Source organism: Ranitomeya imitator, chromosome 4 (assembly GCF_032444005.1).
Source record: "Ranitomeya imitator isolate aRanImi1 chromosome 4, aRanImi1.pri, whole genome shotgun sequence".
Classification (NCBI taxonomy): domain Eukaryota; kingdom Metazoa; phylum Chordata; class Amphibia; order Anura; family Dendrobatidae; genus Ranitomeya; species Ranitomeya imitator.
Window position 1 is genome coordinate 246,798,235 of NC_091285.1, and position 17,920 is coordinate 246,816,154.

Here is a 17,920-nt window from a genome sequence, read left to right on the forward strand (position 1 = left end):
CGGATTCTGTTTGCCGCATCGGAAGAGCATAGGGGTACTGAAGCTGGTCAGATTCAGCGAACCTGCCGCTTCAGAACAGCTTTTACAACCCTTATTGGAAAGAGCTTGTAAGCTCTGCACTCCTTGCCTAGAGTACCAGCCACCACTGATACACTGGAGAGGTAGCCGGTAACCTAGGAAATGAGCAGTAAACAATAAAATGTAATTTCCCTGTGATCTTCAGAATGGAGTGTATTTTAAATTAAAATTAAAGTGCAAAGTTGCTTGTTTTTACATGCGTGTATAAATTTTAACCTTTAAAAATTGAGAATAACCATTTTAAGTACTAAACTGTTTAACCCCTTAATGACCACCGATACTCCTTTTAACAGTGGCAGTTAAGGGTACTTATTTCTCAGCGTCGCTTTTTAACAGTGCTGAGAAATAAGGTTATCGCGCCCCCCAGCATCGTAAAAGCTCCAGGATCTCAGCTACCGGGTGTAGCTGAGACCCCAGAGAACATGATTCGGGTTGGTTTTTACCGTCCCCAGTCTCGTGATGAGAGTTATTCATGGCATAACGGCGATAGCAAAAAAAGTCAGATTTCCCATTACGGTAATTTCTCTCTCCTCTGATATGATCTAGCATACCAGGGGAGAGAGAAATGGGGTGGCCTGGACCCTCCGGCTCTGTCCTCAGGCCCTCTGCGTCTTCTTCCAGGAAGAAAATGTTGGACACATGCTCAGTGCGCCCACTGAGATCTTCCAACCAGCACTCGGCAACAATGGGAGATCTTTCCTATTGGTTCATTATGATCACTGTGTAGACATGATCACAGTGATCAAAATAAAAAAAAATAGTATATCAAACCCCCCTTTATCACCCCCTTTGTTAGGTAAAAATAATAAAATGATAAAAAATGTATTTATTTCCATTTTTCCATTAGGGTTGGGGCTAAGGTTATGGTTGGGGTTAGAGTTAGGGTTGTGGTTGGAGCTAGGGTTAGAGTTGGGGCTTGGGTTAGGGTTGTGTTGGGGTTACGGTTATGGTGTGGGGTTACGGTTGTGATGCTGGGTTAGGGTTGTGTTGGGGTTACGGTTGTGTTGAGGTTACGGCTGTTTTGGGGTTACGGTTGTGTTGGCATTATGGTTGGGGTGTTGAGGTTAGGGTGATGTTGGGGTTAAGGTTGTGGTTAGGGTTGAGATTGGGGTCAGGGGTAGGGATGTGTTAGGGTTAGAGTTAGAATTGGGGGTTTCCACTATTTAGGTACATCAGGGGGTATCCAAACGCGGCATGGCGCCCGCCATTGATTCCAGCCAATTTTGGGTTCAAAAAGTCAAGCGGTGCTGCCTCCCTTCTGCGCCCTGCCATGCGCCCAAACGTTGGCTTTCCCCACATACGGGGTATTGGTGTACTCAGGAGAAATTGCACAACAAATTTTGTGGTCTATTTTCTCTTGTCACCCTTGTGAAAATAAAAATGTTTGGGTCTAAATAAATTTTTTTGTGAAAAAAGTAAAATGTTAATTTTTCCTTCCACATTGCTTTAGTTCTGGTGAAGCACCTAAAGGGTTAATTAACTTACTAAATGTGGTTTTGAGCACCTTTAGGGATGCAGTTTTTAGAATGATGTCACTTTGGGGTATTTTCTGTCATATTGACCCCCCAAACTCACTTAAAATGTGAGGTGGTCCCTAAAAAAATTGTTTTGTAAATTTTGTTGGAAAAATGAGAAATTGCCGGCCAATTTTTAACCCTTCTAACGTCTTAACAAAAAAAAAAAATTGTTTCCAAAATTGTGCTGATGTAAAGTAGACATGTGGGAAATGTTATTAACTATTTTGTACAATATGACTCCCTGATTTAAGGGCACAAAAATTTAAAATTTTGAAAATTGCTAAATTTTCCAAATTTTTTCCAAATTTCCGCTTTTTTTGCATAGATAAACGCCTAAAGTCCTATCGAATAAATTTTACCACTAACATGAAATGCAATATGTCACGAAAAAACCGTCTCAGAATTAGTGGGATCCGTTAAAGCGTTCCAGAGCTATAACCTCATAAAGTGACCGTGGTCAGAAGTGTAAAAATTGGCTTGGCCATTAAGTACAAAATTGCCTCTGTCACTAAGGGGTTCATATAGTTATCATATAGCGAACAGCTAAGATATTCAAAAAGTAGTTTTTCAATCTGGGAAAACCATCCATTCTAAAATTGAAGCCTGACAGCTATCAGCTGATCACTGCGGGTCTAGCTAGCCTTTCTAGCTTGTGGTGGGCTGTCAGGAAAATCTCCATGCATTAGTAATTTTTTGTTGCAAGCAAAAAAAAAGCAGGATGGCACCATTGAAGCTCTAAAAAACTATAGGGAGAAAAATACTTTATCTAAAAAACTAATTAAAGCTGCCAAAAAGGAAACAGAGAAGCACATTGCTAAGGAGAGTAAAACTAATCCCAAACTGTTCAACTATATCAATAGTAAAAGAATAAAAACTGAAAATGTAGGGCCCTTAAAAAATAGTGAGGAAAGAATGGTTGTAGATGACGAGGAAAAAGCTAACATATTAAACACCTTCTTCTCCACGGTATTCATGGTGGAAAATGAAATGCTAGGTGAAATCCCAAGAAACAATGAAAACCCTATGTTAAGGGTCACCAATCTAACCCAAGAAGAGGTGCGAAACCGGCTAAATAAGATTAAAATAGATAAATCTCCGGGTCCGGATGGCATACACCCACGAGTACTAAGAGAACTAAGTAATGTAATAGATAAACCATTATTTCTTATTTTTAGGGACTCTATAGCGACGGGGTCTGTTCCGCAGGACTGGCGCATAGCAAATGTGGTGCCAATATTCAAAAAGGGCTCTAAAAGTGAACCTGGAAATTATAGGCCAGTAAGTCTAACCTCTATTGTTGGTAAAATATTTGAAGGGTTTCTGAGGGATGTTATTCTGGATTATCTCAATGAGAATAACTGTTTAACTCCATATCAGCATGGGTTTATGAGAAATCGCTCCTGTCAAACCAATCTAATCAGTTTTTATGAAGAGGTAAGCTATAGGCTGGACCACGGTGAGTCATTGGACGTGGTATATCTCGATTTTTCCAAAGCGTTTGATACCGTGCCGCACAAGAGGTTGGTACACAAAATGAGAATGCTTGGTCTGGGGGAAAATGTGTGTAAATGGGTTAGTAACTGGCTTCGTGATAGAAAGCAGAGGGTGGTTATAAATGGTATAGTCTCTAACTGGGTCGCTGTGACCAGTGGGGTACCGCAGGGGTCGGTATTGGGACCTGTTCTCTTCAACATATTCATTAATGATCTGGTAGAAGGTTTACACAGTAAAATATCAATATTTGCAGATGATACAAAACTATGTAAAGCAGTTAATACAAGAGAAGATAGTATTCTGCTACAGATGGATCTGGATAAGTTGGAAACTTGGGCTGAAAGGTGGCAGATGAGGTTTAACAATGATAAATGTAAGGTTATACACATGGGAAGAAGGAATCAATATCACCATTACACACTGAATGGGAAACCACTGGGTAAATCTGACAGGGAGAAGGACTTGGGGATCCTAGTTAATGATAAACTTACCTGGAGCAGCCAGTGCCAGGCAGCAGCTGCCAAGGCAAACAGGATCATGGGGTGCATTAAAAGAGGTCTGGATACACATGATGAGAGCATTATACTGCCTCTGTACAAATCCCTAGTTAGACCGCACATGGAGTACTGTGTCCAGTTTTGGGCACCGGTGCTCAGGAAGGATATAATGGAACTAGAGAGAGTACAAAGGAGGGCAACAAAATTAATAAAGGGGATGGGAGAACTACAATACCCAGATAGATTAGCGAAATTAGGATTATTTAGTCTAGAAAAAAGACGACTGAGGGGCGATCTAATAACCATGTATAAGTATATAAGGGGACAATACAAATATCTCGCTGAGGATCTGTTTATACCAAGGAAGGTGACGGGCACAAGGGGGCATTCTTTGCGTCTGGAGGAGAGAAGGTTTTTCCACCAACATAGAAGAGGATTCTTTACTGTTAGGGCAGTGAGAATCTGGAATTGCTTGCCTGAGGAGGTGGTGATGGCGAACTCAGTCAAGGGGTTCAAGAGAGGCCTGGATGTCTTCCTGGAGCAGAACAATATTGTATCATACAATTAGGTTCTGTAGAAGGACGTAGATCTGGGGATTTATTATGATGGAATATAGGCTGAACTGGATGGACAAATGTCTTTTTTCGGCCTTACTAACTATGTTACTATGTTATATATTATTGCAAAACGACTGTATTTTAAATTGTAACACATAATTGCATCGTCTATAGTAGCTGAAGAAACCCTTTATAACAACTCTCCAATTTTTTTACAGTGTGACTGTTGCAAATGTACATATGCATTTATAGAGCTTTAGCAGCTTCTTTTCAATATTTTAGGCTTTTTTTTTCTATTGACAGTACGTTGGGTTAGTTTGGATAAATTCTCAGCAGAAGAGTCTCTAAATAGTATGCATAACATTTGTAATAAAAATAAATAAAATGTAGCTTTCAATTCATATAAATAAAAGAGCTGAGCTCAGAACAAGCACTCTATATTAACACACACAGATCTATACATAAATCATCATAATAAAGTGTTCAATGGTAGCAGTGCCCAGAAAAAAATTGGATCTCACCTACCGTAGTTCCTTGTAGTTACTCACCGTCCTATATGGGACCAGGAGAAAAGGCCACAAAGAAGATAAATCATCGGCGTATAAACCCCTGTCATATCCAGTATGGCTCCCACCCTTACAAGTGCAGTACCCAAATGTATAGCCTATACCGTATTTTTCGGACTTTAAGACGCACCCCAAATTTTCAGAAGGAAAATAGGGGGAAAAAAATGTGTCAAATGAGGCTCCGTCTTACAGTCCGAATTCAGCTTACCATGGAAGGGATCGGCGCAGGTGGAGGAGTGGTCACTGGGGTTGTTTGGTGGTCCAGGCTGGTGCCGTGGCTTCTGGGAAATCCAATCCCAGGCTGGTGCAGTGGCAGTGCTCTGTGCGGTGGCGGAGTTCTGTATTGCAGCAGTGCTCTGTGCGGTGGCTATGCTCTGTGGCGTGGCTGTGCTCTGTGGGGGACTGTGCTCTGTGGGGTGGCTGCTCTGTGGGGTGACAGCCCTCTGTGCTGGGGCGGCAGTGCTCTGTGCTGGGGTGGCAGTGCTGTGTTCTGGGGCGGCACCAGGGCTCTGTGCTGTGTGGGAGGCTCTGCCTGCATTTCGTCAAAGCCCGGAGGCCCCCCGCAGCTCCGTTGCTGCGATGCGGTGGCCTCCGGTAAAATGGCCGCCGGGGGTGACGCATGCTCAGATTAAGATCTCAGCAACGAGATCTCATCTCCCGAGATCTGAATATGAGCATGCACTTCCCCCGGTCGCCATTTTCCCAGAGGCCACTGCATCGCAGCAACAGAGCTGCTGGCGCCTCCGGGCTTTGATGAAATGCCGGTGGAGCCCTCCACGCAGCACAGAGCCCCGCCAGAGCCACACAACAGAGCACTGCCACCACCGCACCAGCCTGGGAAGGGAGGCTGCATCGGGACTGCCATTTGTAAGTATATTCCTACTATAAGACGCACCCTCATTTTCCCCAAAAATATTGGGGAGGGAGTGCGTCCTATGGTCGGAAAAATATGGTAATTTTAATAAAATATACACCTACAAATAAATTCCTCCATACGCGTTTATGCCTCATTCATGCAGTCTCATTAGGGGAAAAATGGGATACATCAGATCCACCTAAAACAACCTGGGATATAGTGGGACCTGCAGTGTAATCGCCCAAAACAGAATGTATGAAGTGTGCAGCTTGCCAAAAAGTTGGGGTGATAAGTTTTGTTCAATTTGCCTTTTTCATGTTGTTCCAATACACACAAAGAATATAAACATATGTTTACAAAACTGTATTTGGAGGATGGAAGACTGTAAAGATTGAAAAAAATTGTTATTTATAAAGGTCAAAAAGGATGTGTAGAATAGATTGAGGTACCGTATTTTTTTTTTTTTAACTATAAGACTCACCTTACCAAAAGACGAACCCCAAATTTTGTGAAGGAAAATGGGGGAAAAAAAAGATTTTTTTTTTCTAAAATGGGTGTTCGTCTTGTAGTTTGAATTTAAGGTATCTTACCTGGGGGTGGGGGCACGTTGGAGCAGGCTCACAGGAGCCATGGTCCCTTCCTCAGGAAGCCAGAAGTGGGGAAATACTGCAGGCACTGGTTGGGAGAAGTGGATGCCGCAGTGCAATGCTGCGAGCCCGGTGTCTGCGGTGAGGCAGAGCAGATTGCATTCATTTCCCGGGTACCATTTTTCTTTAAATCTTGAGCAGCTGGAGGCAGCGTATGTTCAGACTGGGATCTCGGCCTGAGCGAAGGCCATAATCCGCACAAGTGCTGTGCCGTGAGCTTCAGGGAAATTTCTGCCAGTGGAGGCACCTGCGCAAACTGAAATCACATCCGTGCTGACATCCCAGGCTGCTTATACCACGCCTCTGGCTGTTCGTTGCTTCAAGAAAATGGCCACCAGGAAGGCAATGCACTCCACTCTGCCTCACCGCCGACAGCAGGCCCGCAGCATTACACTGCTTCTGCCGCCGGCTTCCTGAGGAAGGGACCCTGCCTCCTGTGATTTTGTGATCCTGCTCGACCACCACCACACCCCTTCCCCGGTAAGCTACATTCGGACTACAAGACACACCTTTTAATATCATTTTTATGGTACTAAGTCTAGCTAAGTCAAGCAGATATTTTCACAATCCCATATGGAAAAGTTAATTATTTCTACTGTTGTTCATAATCTTCATGGAGAATTTTTTTGGACTACAAAAAACTAATTTTGTCAGTATATTGAGGTTTTTTTAAGCAATGTATTTTTAGTAAAACTTCCATTTTCATGTTTTAACAGTTACTTTGTTCCTTGAGTTTTGGAAGCGCAGACAAGCTGAGCTGGAATATGAATGGGACACGGTTGAGTTTTTAGAGCAAGAAGAACAGCCTCTTCCAGAATATGAAGCAAAATGTACCCATGTGGTTGTGAATCCCATCACTCAGGTAAATTGTACCATAATTTAATATTGGAGAAAAGAAATCATCCAGCAAAGACACAAGGAATGCATTAAAACTACACATTTTTTTCATGAATTGAAATATGGCAGTGCCTCCATGCACAAGAGCAAACATGTTTCAGCTACAAACCCTTAATCATGGAACCCTGTCCACGATTGTAATGTTGAAAGAAAATATTGAGATTGGAAAAGCCTAAACCTATTAGGATAAAAAAATGATAAAATCAAGAACAAGAGGAAAGAAGGTTTAGGCATAATAACAGACGCGGGTTCTTTACTGTAAGAGCAGTGAGACTATGGAACTCTTTGCCGTATGATGTTGTAATGAGTGATTCATTACTTAAATTTAAGAGGGGACTGGATACCTTTCCTGAAAAGTATAATGTTGCAGGTTATATATAGTAGATTCCTTAATAGGGCATTGATCCAGGGAACTAGTCTGATTGCCGTATGTGGAGTCGGGAAGGAATTTTTTTCCCCAAAGTGGAGCTTACTATTTGCCACATGGGATTTTTTTGCCTTCCTCTGGATCAACATGTTAGGGCATGTTAGGTTAGGATATGGGTAGAACTAGATGGACTTAACGTCTTCCTTCAACCTTAATAACTATGTTACTATGTAACATTTGCTGTCACCCACCATAGCCACAAGACTACTGGAGCCAGTGATAGGCTTCAGCAGTTCGGTTGTCTGAAGTGTGCATTATCAGATTTTTTTCTGATGACATGCTATTGCTATCACCTTATCACTGCAGGGTATTACAGGACGCAGTAGTCCTGTTCCTGGTGACCATAGTCATGTCCTTACTTTTGAAATAACACCAAAAAAAAGAATTACTGTACTTAAAGGGAACCCATCAGCAGGATTGAGCATGGTATCCTACACACAGTATCAGGTCGGAGCCGTTATACTGAATATAATGATACCTTGGTTGATGAAATCCGTCTTGTTGTTTCTTAACCCCTTTCTGCCATCTGACTAACTATTCCGTCCATGTGACCTGGGACTTAAATCCCATGGATGGAATAGTAGGTCACGTGCGATCAGCCGTGCTTACGGGGGAAGCGTGGCCGATCGCGGCCGGGTGTCAGCTGATTCTTACAGCTGACATCTGGTGCCAGGAGCGGTCTCGGACTGCTCCCGGCATTTAAACCCCCAGAACACTGCGATCAAACAAGATAACAGCGTTCAGGTGGCATAGAGAAGCATCGCGCATGGAGGGGGCTCCCTCCGTGCCTCCCTCAGACCCTTAGAACTATGAGATTTGATCGTGTTGTTCCGAGGGTCTCCTATTTGCAGGCCCCCGCATCCAAGATGGCCGCGGGGTCGTTCTGGGTCCTGCAGGGAAGTGGCTTCTCAGTGCCTGCTGAGAGCACGCGCTGAGAAGCCTCCAACACTGCCTGTCAGATCGGTGATCTGACACAGTGCTGTGTCTTTATACAGTGACTAGCTGAAGAGCCCGGCGTTGCCTGGGCATAGTAAATATCTGTGGTTAGTTATAGCACGTCACTTCTCTTATTTTCCCATCACGCCTCTCATTTTCCCAATCACATCTCTCATTTTCTCCCTCACACCTCTCATTTTCTCCCTCACTCCTCTCATTCCCGCCTAGCACTTGTCATTTCGACCTCACATCTTTCATTTTCCGATCACTACACTATTTTCCCTCACTCCTCTCATTTTGCACTCACACCTTTTCATTTTCACCTCACACCTCTCATTTTCACCTCAGTATATACATGTTTGTCATCTCCCTTATATATAGTATACACCTGTATTTCATCTCCTGTATATAGTATATACCTGTATGTCATCTCCTCTGTATATAGTATATACCTGCTGTGTCATCTCCCCTGTATATAGTATATACCTGTATGTCATCTCCTCCTATATATAGTATATACCTGTATGTCATCTCCTTCTATATATAGTATATACCTGTATGTCATCTCCTCCTATATATAGTATATACCTGTATGTAATCTCCTTCTATATATAGTATATACCTGTATGTCATCTCCTCCTGTATATAGTATATACCTGTGTGTCATCTCCCCTGTATATAGTATATACCTGTATGTCATCTTCTATATATAGCATATACCTGTATGTCATCTCCTCCTGTATATAGTATATACCTGTATGTCATCTCCTCCTGTATATAGTATGTACCTGTATGTCATCTCCTCCTTTATTTAGTATATTCCTGTGTGTCATCTCTCCTGTATATAGTATATATCTGTGTGTCATCTCCCCTGTATATAGTATATACCTGTGTGATCTTCTGTATTAGACCTCGTTCACACGTTATTTGCTCAGTATTTTTAAGTCAGTATTTGTAAGCTAAATTGGCAGCCTGATAAATCCCCAGGCAACAGGAAGCCCTCCCCCTGGCAGTATATATTAGCTCACACATACACATAATAGACAGGTCATGTGACTGACAGCTGCCGTATTTCCTATATGGTACATTTGTTGCTCTTGTAGTTTGTCTGCTTATTAATCAGATTTTTATTTTTGAAGGCTAATACCAGACTTGTGTGTGTTTTAGGGCGAGTTTCGTTTGTAAAGTTGTGTGTGTTGAGTTGTGTGTGGCGACATGCATGTAGCAACTTTTTGTGTGTCGAGTTGCATGTGACAGGTTAGTGTAGCAAGTTGTGTGCAGCAAGTTTTGCGCATGGCGAGTTTTGCGCGTGGTGAGTTATATGTCTGGTGCCTTTTGAGTATGTGCAAGTTTTGTGTGAGGCAACTTTTGCATGTGTTGCAAATTTTGTGCATGTGGCAATTTTTCCATGAGGTGAGTTTTGCACTTGTGGCGAGTTTTGCGTGAGCCTATTTTTTGCATGTGGCGAGTTTTGCGCGTGGTGAGTTTTGAGCGGCGACTTTTGTGTTTCGACTTTTGTGGCGAGGTTGGTGTATGTGTGGTGAAATGTGTGCTGAGGGTGGTATATGTGTTCAAGCACGTGGTAGTGTGTGGCGCATTTTGTGTGTGTGTTCATATCCCCGTGTGTGGTGAGTATCCCATGTCGGGGTCCCACCTTAGCAACTGTACGGTATATACTCTTTGGCGCCATCGCTCTCACTCTTTAAGTCCCCCTTGTTCACATCTGGCAGCTGTCAATTTGCCTCCAACATTTTTCCTTTCACTTTTCCCCATTATGTAGATAGGGGAAAAATAGTTTGGTGAACTGGAAAGCGCGGAGTTAAAATTTCACCTCACAACATAGCCTATGACGCTCTCAGGGTCCAGACGTGTGACTGTGCAAAATTTTGTTTATGTAGCTGCGACGCCTCCAACACTTTTCCTTTCACTTTTTTCCCCATTATGTAGATAGGGGCAAAATTGTTTGGTGAATAGGAACGCGCGGGGTTAAAATTTCGCCTCACAATATAGCCTATGACGCTCTCGGGGTCCAGACGTGTGACTGTGCAAAATTTTGTGGCTGTAGCTGCGACGGTGCAGATGCCAATCCCGGACATACACACACACACACACACACACACACACACACACACACACATACACACACACACACACATACACACATTCAGCTTTATATAGTAGATGTCCCACCCTGGGACAATGTAAAAAAGTAAAAAAATAAAATTATACTGTTTAAAAATATTTTTTTCAAAAATTCCTAACTAAAGAAAAATTAATAAATATTGTTCCATTAAATACATTTATGTAAATAAAAAAACAATAAAAGTACACATATTTAGTATCGCCACATACGTAACGACCCAACCTATAAAACTGTCACATTAGTTAACCCCTTCAGTGAACACCGTAAAAAAAACCCAATAATAATAATAAATAAAAATAATAAAACAATGTGGAATAGCGCGATCAAAAAGACGAGCATAAATAAACATGGTACCGCTGAGAACTTCATCTTGTCCCGCAAAAATTGACCCGCCATATTTTTATATAAAATAGTTTTTATTGTATAAAAGTACCAAAACATAAAAAAAATATATGAATGAGGTATCGCTGTAATCATACTGACCCAAAGAATAAAACTGCCTTATCAATTTTACCACACGCGGAACGGTATAAGCGACCCACCCAAAAGAAATTAATGAATTGCTGGTTTTTGTTCATTCTGTCTCACAAAAATCATAATAAAAAGCAATCAAAAAATGTCACGTGAACGAAAATGGTACCAATAAAAACGTCAACTCGTCCCGCAAAAAATCAAGACCTCACATGACTCTGTGGGCCACAATATGGATAAATTATAACTCTCAAAATGTGGTGATTCAAAAACTATTTTTTGCAATAAAAAGCGTCTTTAAGCGTGTGACAGCTGCCAAACCTAAAAATCCACTGTAAAACCCGCTATAAATAGTAAATCAAACCCCCCTTTATCAACCTGTCACGGGGCTACCACGACAGAGAGGTTCCAGAGAACCGCAGCGCTCTGGGCCTCGTTCACACACAGTGAACAGAAGTTCTTCACCTGTATTCTGACCTGGTTGCTTTGTGCCAGCAGTGCAGGAGTTAAGCTTATTGCTGAGAGCTGGATCTCTCTCAGCTGAAGTGGATTTTGTAATCTGATCCTCTATATAGATCCAGTCCTGACTTCAGCTATTGTCAGTGATCAGTTCTACTGCCTGGCTTGGAGGTTGAAGGAGCGTAGTGTTGGTGTTGGAGGTTTATTTACAGAGATTGGTGTCTGCTGTTTTGGTTGCATGTTAAACCTGTTTTCCTTCCTAGTTTATTCCATCTCTTCCCTTCTCTGTGTTTCCTCTGTGGTTGTGTGAGCATTTTGTGAGTTTGAGACTTTTAGTTACCTTGTCTGTATACCCTGTTATTTGTTGTATTATTACACTGGTGCAGTTCACCTCCTTTGGGGGGAGAGGGGGCCACTCATAGGGCCTGCACAGGAGACAGGGATACGCTGGCGGCTCGGGCCTCCTAACCATCATAGGTACCCCCGAAATAAGGGAAAGCCAGGGCCCCATTAAAGTGGTAGGGACAGGTGCGGGTCCCAGTACGCCGTCCTGCCCCTTTATCGCCGCTTACGGCATGACACAACACCTTAGTTAGGGAAAATAATAAAATGAAAAAATGTATTTATTTCCATTTTCTCATTAGGGTTAAGGTTGGGGCTAAAGTTAGGGTTAGGGTTGGAGCTAAATTTAGGGTTAGGGCTAAAGTTAGGGTTTGGAATAGGGTTAGGGTTGGGATTACGTTTACGGTTGGAATTAGGGTTAGGGGTGTGTTGGAGTTATGGGCGTGTGGGCTTAGGGTTGTGATTAGGGTTAGGGGTGTGTTTGGTTTAGGGGTGTGGTTATGGTTAGGGTTGGATTTAGGGGGGTTCCACTGTTTAGACACATCAGGGCTCTCCAAACGCGACATGGCGTCCGATCTCAATTTCTGACAATTTTGCATTGAAAAGTCAAATGGTGCTCCTTCCCTCCCGAGCTCTGCCGTGCACCCAAACGGGTTTACCCCAACATTTGCGGTATCAGCGTACTCAAGACAAATTGTCAACAACTTTTGCGGTCCAATTTCTTCTGTTACCCTTGGGAAAATATAAAATTGGGGCTAAAAAATCATTTTTGTGGAAAAAAAATATTTTTTTATTTTCATGGCTCTACATTATATACTATATACTGTGAAACAATTGGGGGTTCAAAGTGCTTACCACACATCTAGATAAGTTCCTTTGGTGGTCTAGTTTCCAAAATGGGGTCACTTGTGGGGGGTTTCCACTGTTTAGGCACATCAGAGGCTCTCCAAACGTGACATGGCGTCCGATCTCAATTCCAGCCAATTCTGCGTTGAAACAATGCCCCTTCCCTTCCGAGCTCTGCCATGCACCCAAACAGTCGTTTACTCCCACATACGAGGTTTCAGCATACTCAGGACAAATTGCACAACAACCTTTGGGGTCCAATTTCTCCTGTTACACTTGGGAAAATTAAAAATTGTTGGTGAAAAGACCATTTTTGTGGAATAAGTATGATTTTTTATTTTCACGGCTATACGTGATAAACTTCTGTCAAGCATTTGAGGGTTCAAAGTGTTCCAATTTCTCCTGTTACCCTTGGTAAAATAAAACAAATTGGATCTGAAGTAAATTTTTTTGTGAAAAAAAAGTTAAATGTTCATTTTTTTTTTTTTAAACATTCCAAAATTTCCTGCGAAGCACCTGAAGGATTAATAAACTTCTTGAATGTGGTTTTGAGCACTTTGAGAGGTGTAGTTTTAAAAATGGTGTCGCTTTTGGGTAGACCCCTCAAAGTGACTTCAAATGTGATGTGGTCCTTAAAAAAAAATGGTGGTGTAAAATGATAAAATCGCTCGTCAACTTTTAACCCTTGTAACTCCCAAACAAAAAACAAATTTTGGTTCCAAAATTGTGCTGATGTAAAGTAGACATGTGGGAAATGTTACTTATTAAGTATTTTGTGTGACATATCTCTGTGATTTAAGGGCATGAAAATTCAAAGTAATAGGATATCGGGTTCACCACGGTATCTAATATATAATTGCCTAGAATACTACTTCCTGCAATTTGTGCCAACTTCCGTGGCTTTGTCCGGAGCTAATGTCCGGAGCTAATGTCCGGAGCTAATGTCCGGAGCTAATGTCCGGAGCTTAATTGCCTAGAATACTACTTCCTGCAATTTGTGCCAACTTCCGTGGCTTTGTCCGGAGCTAATGTCCGGAGCTAATGTCCGGAGCTAATGTCCGGAGATAAGTGACGTCAACAGTGTCCAGTGTCTGATTGGTCGCTCGCAGCAGGCGGCAACCAATCAGAAATGTGCCGTACTGTGACACACTCCGCCCGCCATTTTGGTGTGATTTTTGAATTTTTACCTCAAAGCAAGTTTCTACTGCGTGGAGGCGGGCCCAGTGACGTTGCTCTTCAAGCTCCTGCCGAATTTCGTCAAAAAAATGATAATACCATTTACCAAAACTATATATATTTAGTTGTGAAGTGGTTCAGTGACATTTTATTCGGACTCCCATGACAGCACTACGAGAGAGAGGGGATCCGCCCTTCAGGAACAGGAAACCTACAGATACAAAAGGGCGGTACCTCTCCCCATGCATCAGTTGGTTTCCTGTTCCTGGAGGGGCAGGATCCTACAGATGAATCTCGTAGATGGATCCCAGGCCGGCCGGTCGAATCAGGTAGCGGGGGGGTCTCCTACCTCGACCGGTGCGGAAGCTCCTGGAAGACATCACGGTGGTCCTGGCTGGACTGCACGTCAGTGATGTAGACAGCAGGGAGCAGAGTCCAGAGGATTCCTGATCTCCGTTAGCGCCGGCGCCGGTAAGTATATCGCTCCTTCGGTGTGGTGGTGCAGCACGGTGGTGATGTAGCGGTGCCAGGAGGGGAACGCTATCCGGAACGCTGCTGCGTGCTCTTCGGCGTCCTGCATCGCTCTCAGCGTTAGCTGGAGCGTTTCCGGTGCAGTGACGTCGAGGGGGCGGAGTCAGCAGGCGTTTCCGGTCTCTGGGTGACTGCGCATGCGCAGTTCATCCAAGATGGCGGCGCCCATCGATCCTGAACGCCGGTCTCCTCACACACTGCGCTGACCCCCCAGATGTAGTCTCATCAGCCGGAACCAATAGGAGTGGCGCCAGGCAGCCTGCTGACCGGATCTGAGGGGGATTTAAGCAGGAGCTGGGAATAGAGCTCTGCCTTTGGTCACATCCACATCATGGAGAGTGATGGTGAGCGGCAGCTTCAGTTGCCGGAGGACGTGCGACAAAAGCCCACGGAGAAGGAGCATGCCAGAAGTGACCAGTCCAGCCGTAAAAGCTCGTCCAAGCAGGGATCCAGAGCATCGACTGGCAAAGAACCCCCTCGTGTTCCGGTACCTTTTTTGGCGTACACTGGTAAGAGATCTACGTGAATGCTCACTCAGTGACGCGGGCCCCTTATACTTTGTCATTTTAGGGAAAGAAAAGTGCAAAGTCGAAACATAAGGAGTGTGCCCTGTGTGAAGTCCCGTTACCAGATTCTTATATTAAAAAATTATGCGCCTCCTGTATACAACAGACGGTGAGGTCTACAGGAGTGGAGGGGTTGAGTGACATCAGGCTAGATAGATGGTATCACCCTTATTGTCCTCCCCTAGGTAGCGGAAGAATCTGCTTCTACGGCTAATCTGCGTGAGATGATCCGTACAGAAGTAAGGGAATCCCTGCGGTCTATGTCCCAGGCGGGGAGTTCAAAACAGAGAACCTCGGTGATCTCTGATTCATCAGAGGAAGATAAGGATGAAGGTTCCTATGGCTCAAATCTCTCTTCCTCGTCATCAGAAGAGGAATCTGGCCGATTCTGTCTGCCTCTGGACCGAGTAGATAAATTAGTTAAGTCGGTCAGAGGTACGATGGGCCTAGAAGAACCTAAGACTCCGCTTTCCCGTCAGCAACTAATGTTCAGTGGTTTGGAACACAAGAAGCGTAGGTCCTTCCCGGTGAATGATAAAATTCAAGACCTGATTCTCCGGGAATGGAAGAAACCGGAGAAGAAAGGCTCATTACCACCAGCCTTAAAACGCAGATATCCCTTTGAGGATACGACTGTGGATACCTGGGACAAGGCCCCTAAATTAGATGCTGCGGTAGCAAAGGCATCAAAAAAGGCCGCATTACCTTTCGAAGATATGGGATCCCTTAAAGACCCCCTTGACAGGAAGGCGGATACCTTCCTTAAAGGTACCTGGGAGATGGCAGCCGGATCGTTGAGGCCAGCGGTGGCTGCGACTTGTACAGCCAGATCCCTAATGGTCTGGCTGGAACAGTTGGAATCCCAGCTTAAGGAAGGCGCTTCCAGAAGTTCCATTCTAAGTGCGCTTCCGGTGATTCAAGATGCTGCGGCTTTCCTGTCGGACGCGTCGGTCGATTCGGTCAGGATGGCGGCCAGAGCAGCAGGACTCTCCAACGCGGCTCGTAGAGCCCTGTGGTTGAAATGTTGGTCGGGTGACATTCAATCAAGGTCCAAATTATGCGCTATCCCATGCAAAGGGGAATACCTCTTCGGACCAACCTTGGATGACCTGCTTGAAAAGGCTGGAGATGACAAGAAAAAATTCCCGAGTTTGTCATCATCTTCTTATCGGCGTCCATTCAACAGGAGGAGATTTGGTCGCGGAAGGAAGCGCGCATCCTCACCCACTAGAGAGAATTTTAGATGGGAGGATAGACGCAGGAGAGGTACGGGTTACATGTTCCGCCGTTCCTCAAAAGAACGTAAGAAACCGGACCAATGACTAGCGATCCCTGTGGGAGGGAGATTGTCAGCCTTCTCTTCCGCATGGTCTAACATCTCAAATAGTGACTGGGTCCGAGGTATTATTTCAGAAGGTCTGAAATTAGAATTTATTCACTGGCCTCGGGATAAATTTGTGTTAACCCCCTTACGTTCCTCCACTATTGAACAGACGGCTTTGGAGGCAGAAGTTGTGAGTTTATGCCTCAAAAACGTGCTGATTGAAGTTCCAGAGTCAGAAAGAGGGAGTGGATTCTACTCTCCCCTTTTTCTGATCCAGAAACCAGACAGATCATTTAGGACTATCATTAACCTTAAATCCCTGAATGAATACCTGGTTAAAGCCACATTTAAAATGGAGTCAATCAGCTCTGCAATTAAAATGTTGTTCAAACACTGCTTCATGGTAGTTGTGGACTTAAAAGATGCGTATTATCATGTTCCTATCCATGAAAACTTTCAGAGGTTTCTACGTGTGGCGGTGTCTATGGGGGGTATTGTTCGACATTTTCAATTTAGAGCCCTTCCCTTCGGCCTCTCAACGTCTCCCCGAGTATTCACTAAAGTAGTTGCGGAGGTCATGGCGCATTTACGTGAATCTGATATCCTCATAATCCCTTATCTGGATGATTTCCTGATAGTTGGGAACTCAGCAGACCATTGCCTTGCTCAGGTAAAAACAGCTATATCTAAGCTAGAGAATCTGGGCTGGATCGTGAATTATGAAAAATCCCGATTACAACCCCTAAAAAACCAGAGATTCCTAGGTCTGCTGTTAGATTCCGAGTCCCAACAATGCTGTCTTCCAACTGATAAACTGCGCCATATCCAACAACAGGTATTAAAAGCAATTAAAGAACCAACCATGACTCTTAGACAGGCTATGTCCTTGTTAGGTTCCCTAACTTCCTGTATTCCCGCCGTCCGTTGGGCCCAGTTCCACTCCAGACCTTTACAGTTTGACGTACTGAATTATGACAGAGTCTTACAGGGTTCCTTGCAGGGTCAGATGACATTGAGTCCAGAGGTTCTGACATCTCTTAGATGGTGGCTAAGGGAAGACAATCTGTCAGCAGGAGTTCCCTGGGTGACTCAAGTGACTCGGGTAGTTACGACGGACGCCAGCCCCACAGGGTGGGGGGCACACATGGGTGACGTGGTAGTCCAGGGTCTATGGGACCCCCAAACATCAGCCTCTTCTAATCAAAAGGAGTTGTTGGCGATTGAATTATCAATTAAGGAACTCCTCGTGTATCTACAGGGTCACCATGTCAAAATCCTCTCCGACAATCAGGTGGCAGTGGCCTACGTGAATCACCAAGGTGGAACACGCTCCGAGTCCCTGATGGAAATAGCGGACCGCCTGCTCCAGATAGCGGAAAATCATTTTCTATCTTTAGCAGCAGTACATATAAAAGGGAAGGAAAATATAAAGGCGGACTTTCTAAGTCGAAACACCTTAAGACAAGGAGAGTGGTCTCTGAACACAAAAATCTTCAACCAGATTGTCCGCAGGTGGGGTCATCCAGAGGTGGACCTATTTGCCAACAAGGACAACAGAAAAACGAAAAAATTCTGTTCCTTGAATCCCAG

General features: G+C 43.9%; 1 protein-coding gene across 3 annotated transcripts in view; it reads left to right on the forward strand.

Moving 5' to 3' along the window:
- The window catches only part of ANO6 (anoctamin 6), a 302,301-nt gene that overhangs the window by 157,860 nt on the left and 126,521 nt on the right, over nucleotides 1-17,920 (forward strand). For all 3 annotated transcript variants that reach the window (XM_069764476.1, XM_069764475.1, XM_069764474.1), the window contains one exon: nucleotides 6,929-7,074. In XM_069764476.1, coding sequence (XP_069620577.1) covers nucleotides 6,929-7,074 — 146 coding nt within the window. The remainder of the gene's footprint in view (nucleotides 1-6,928; nucleotides 7,075-17,920) is intronic.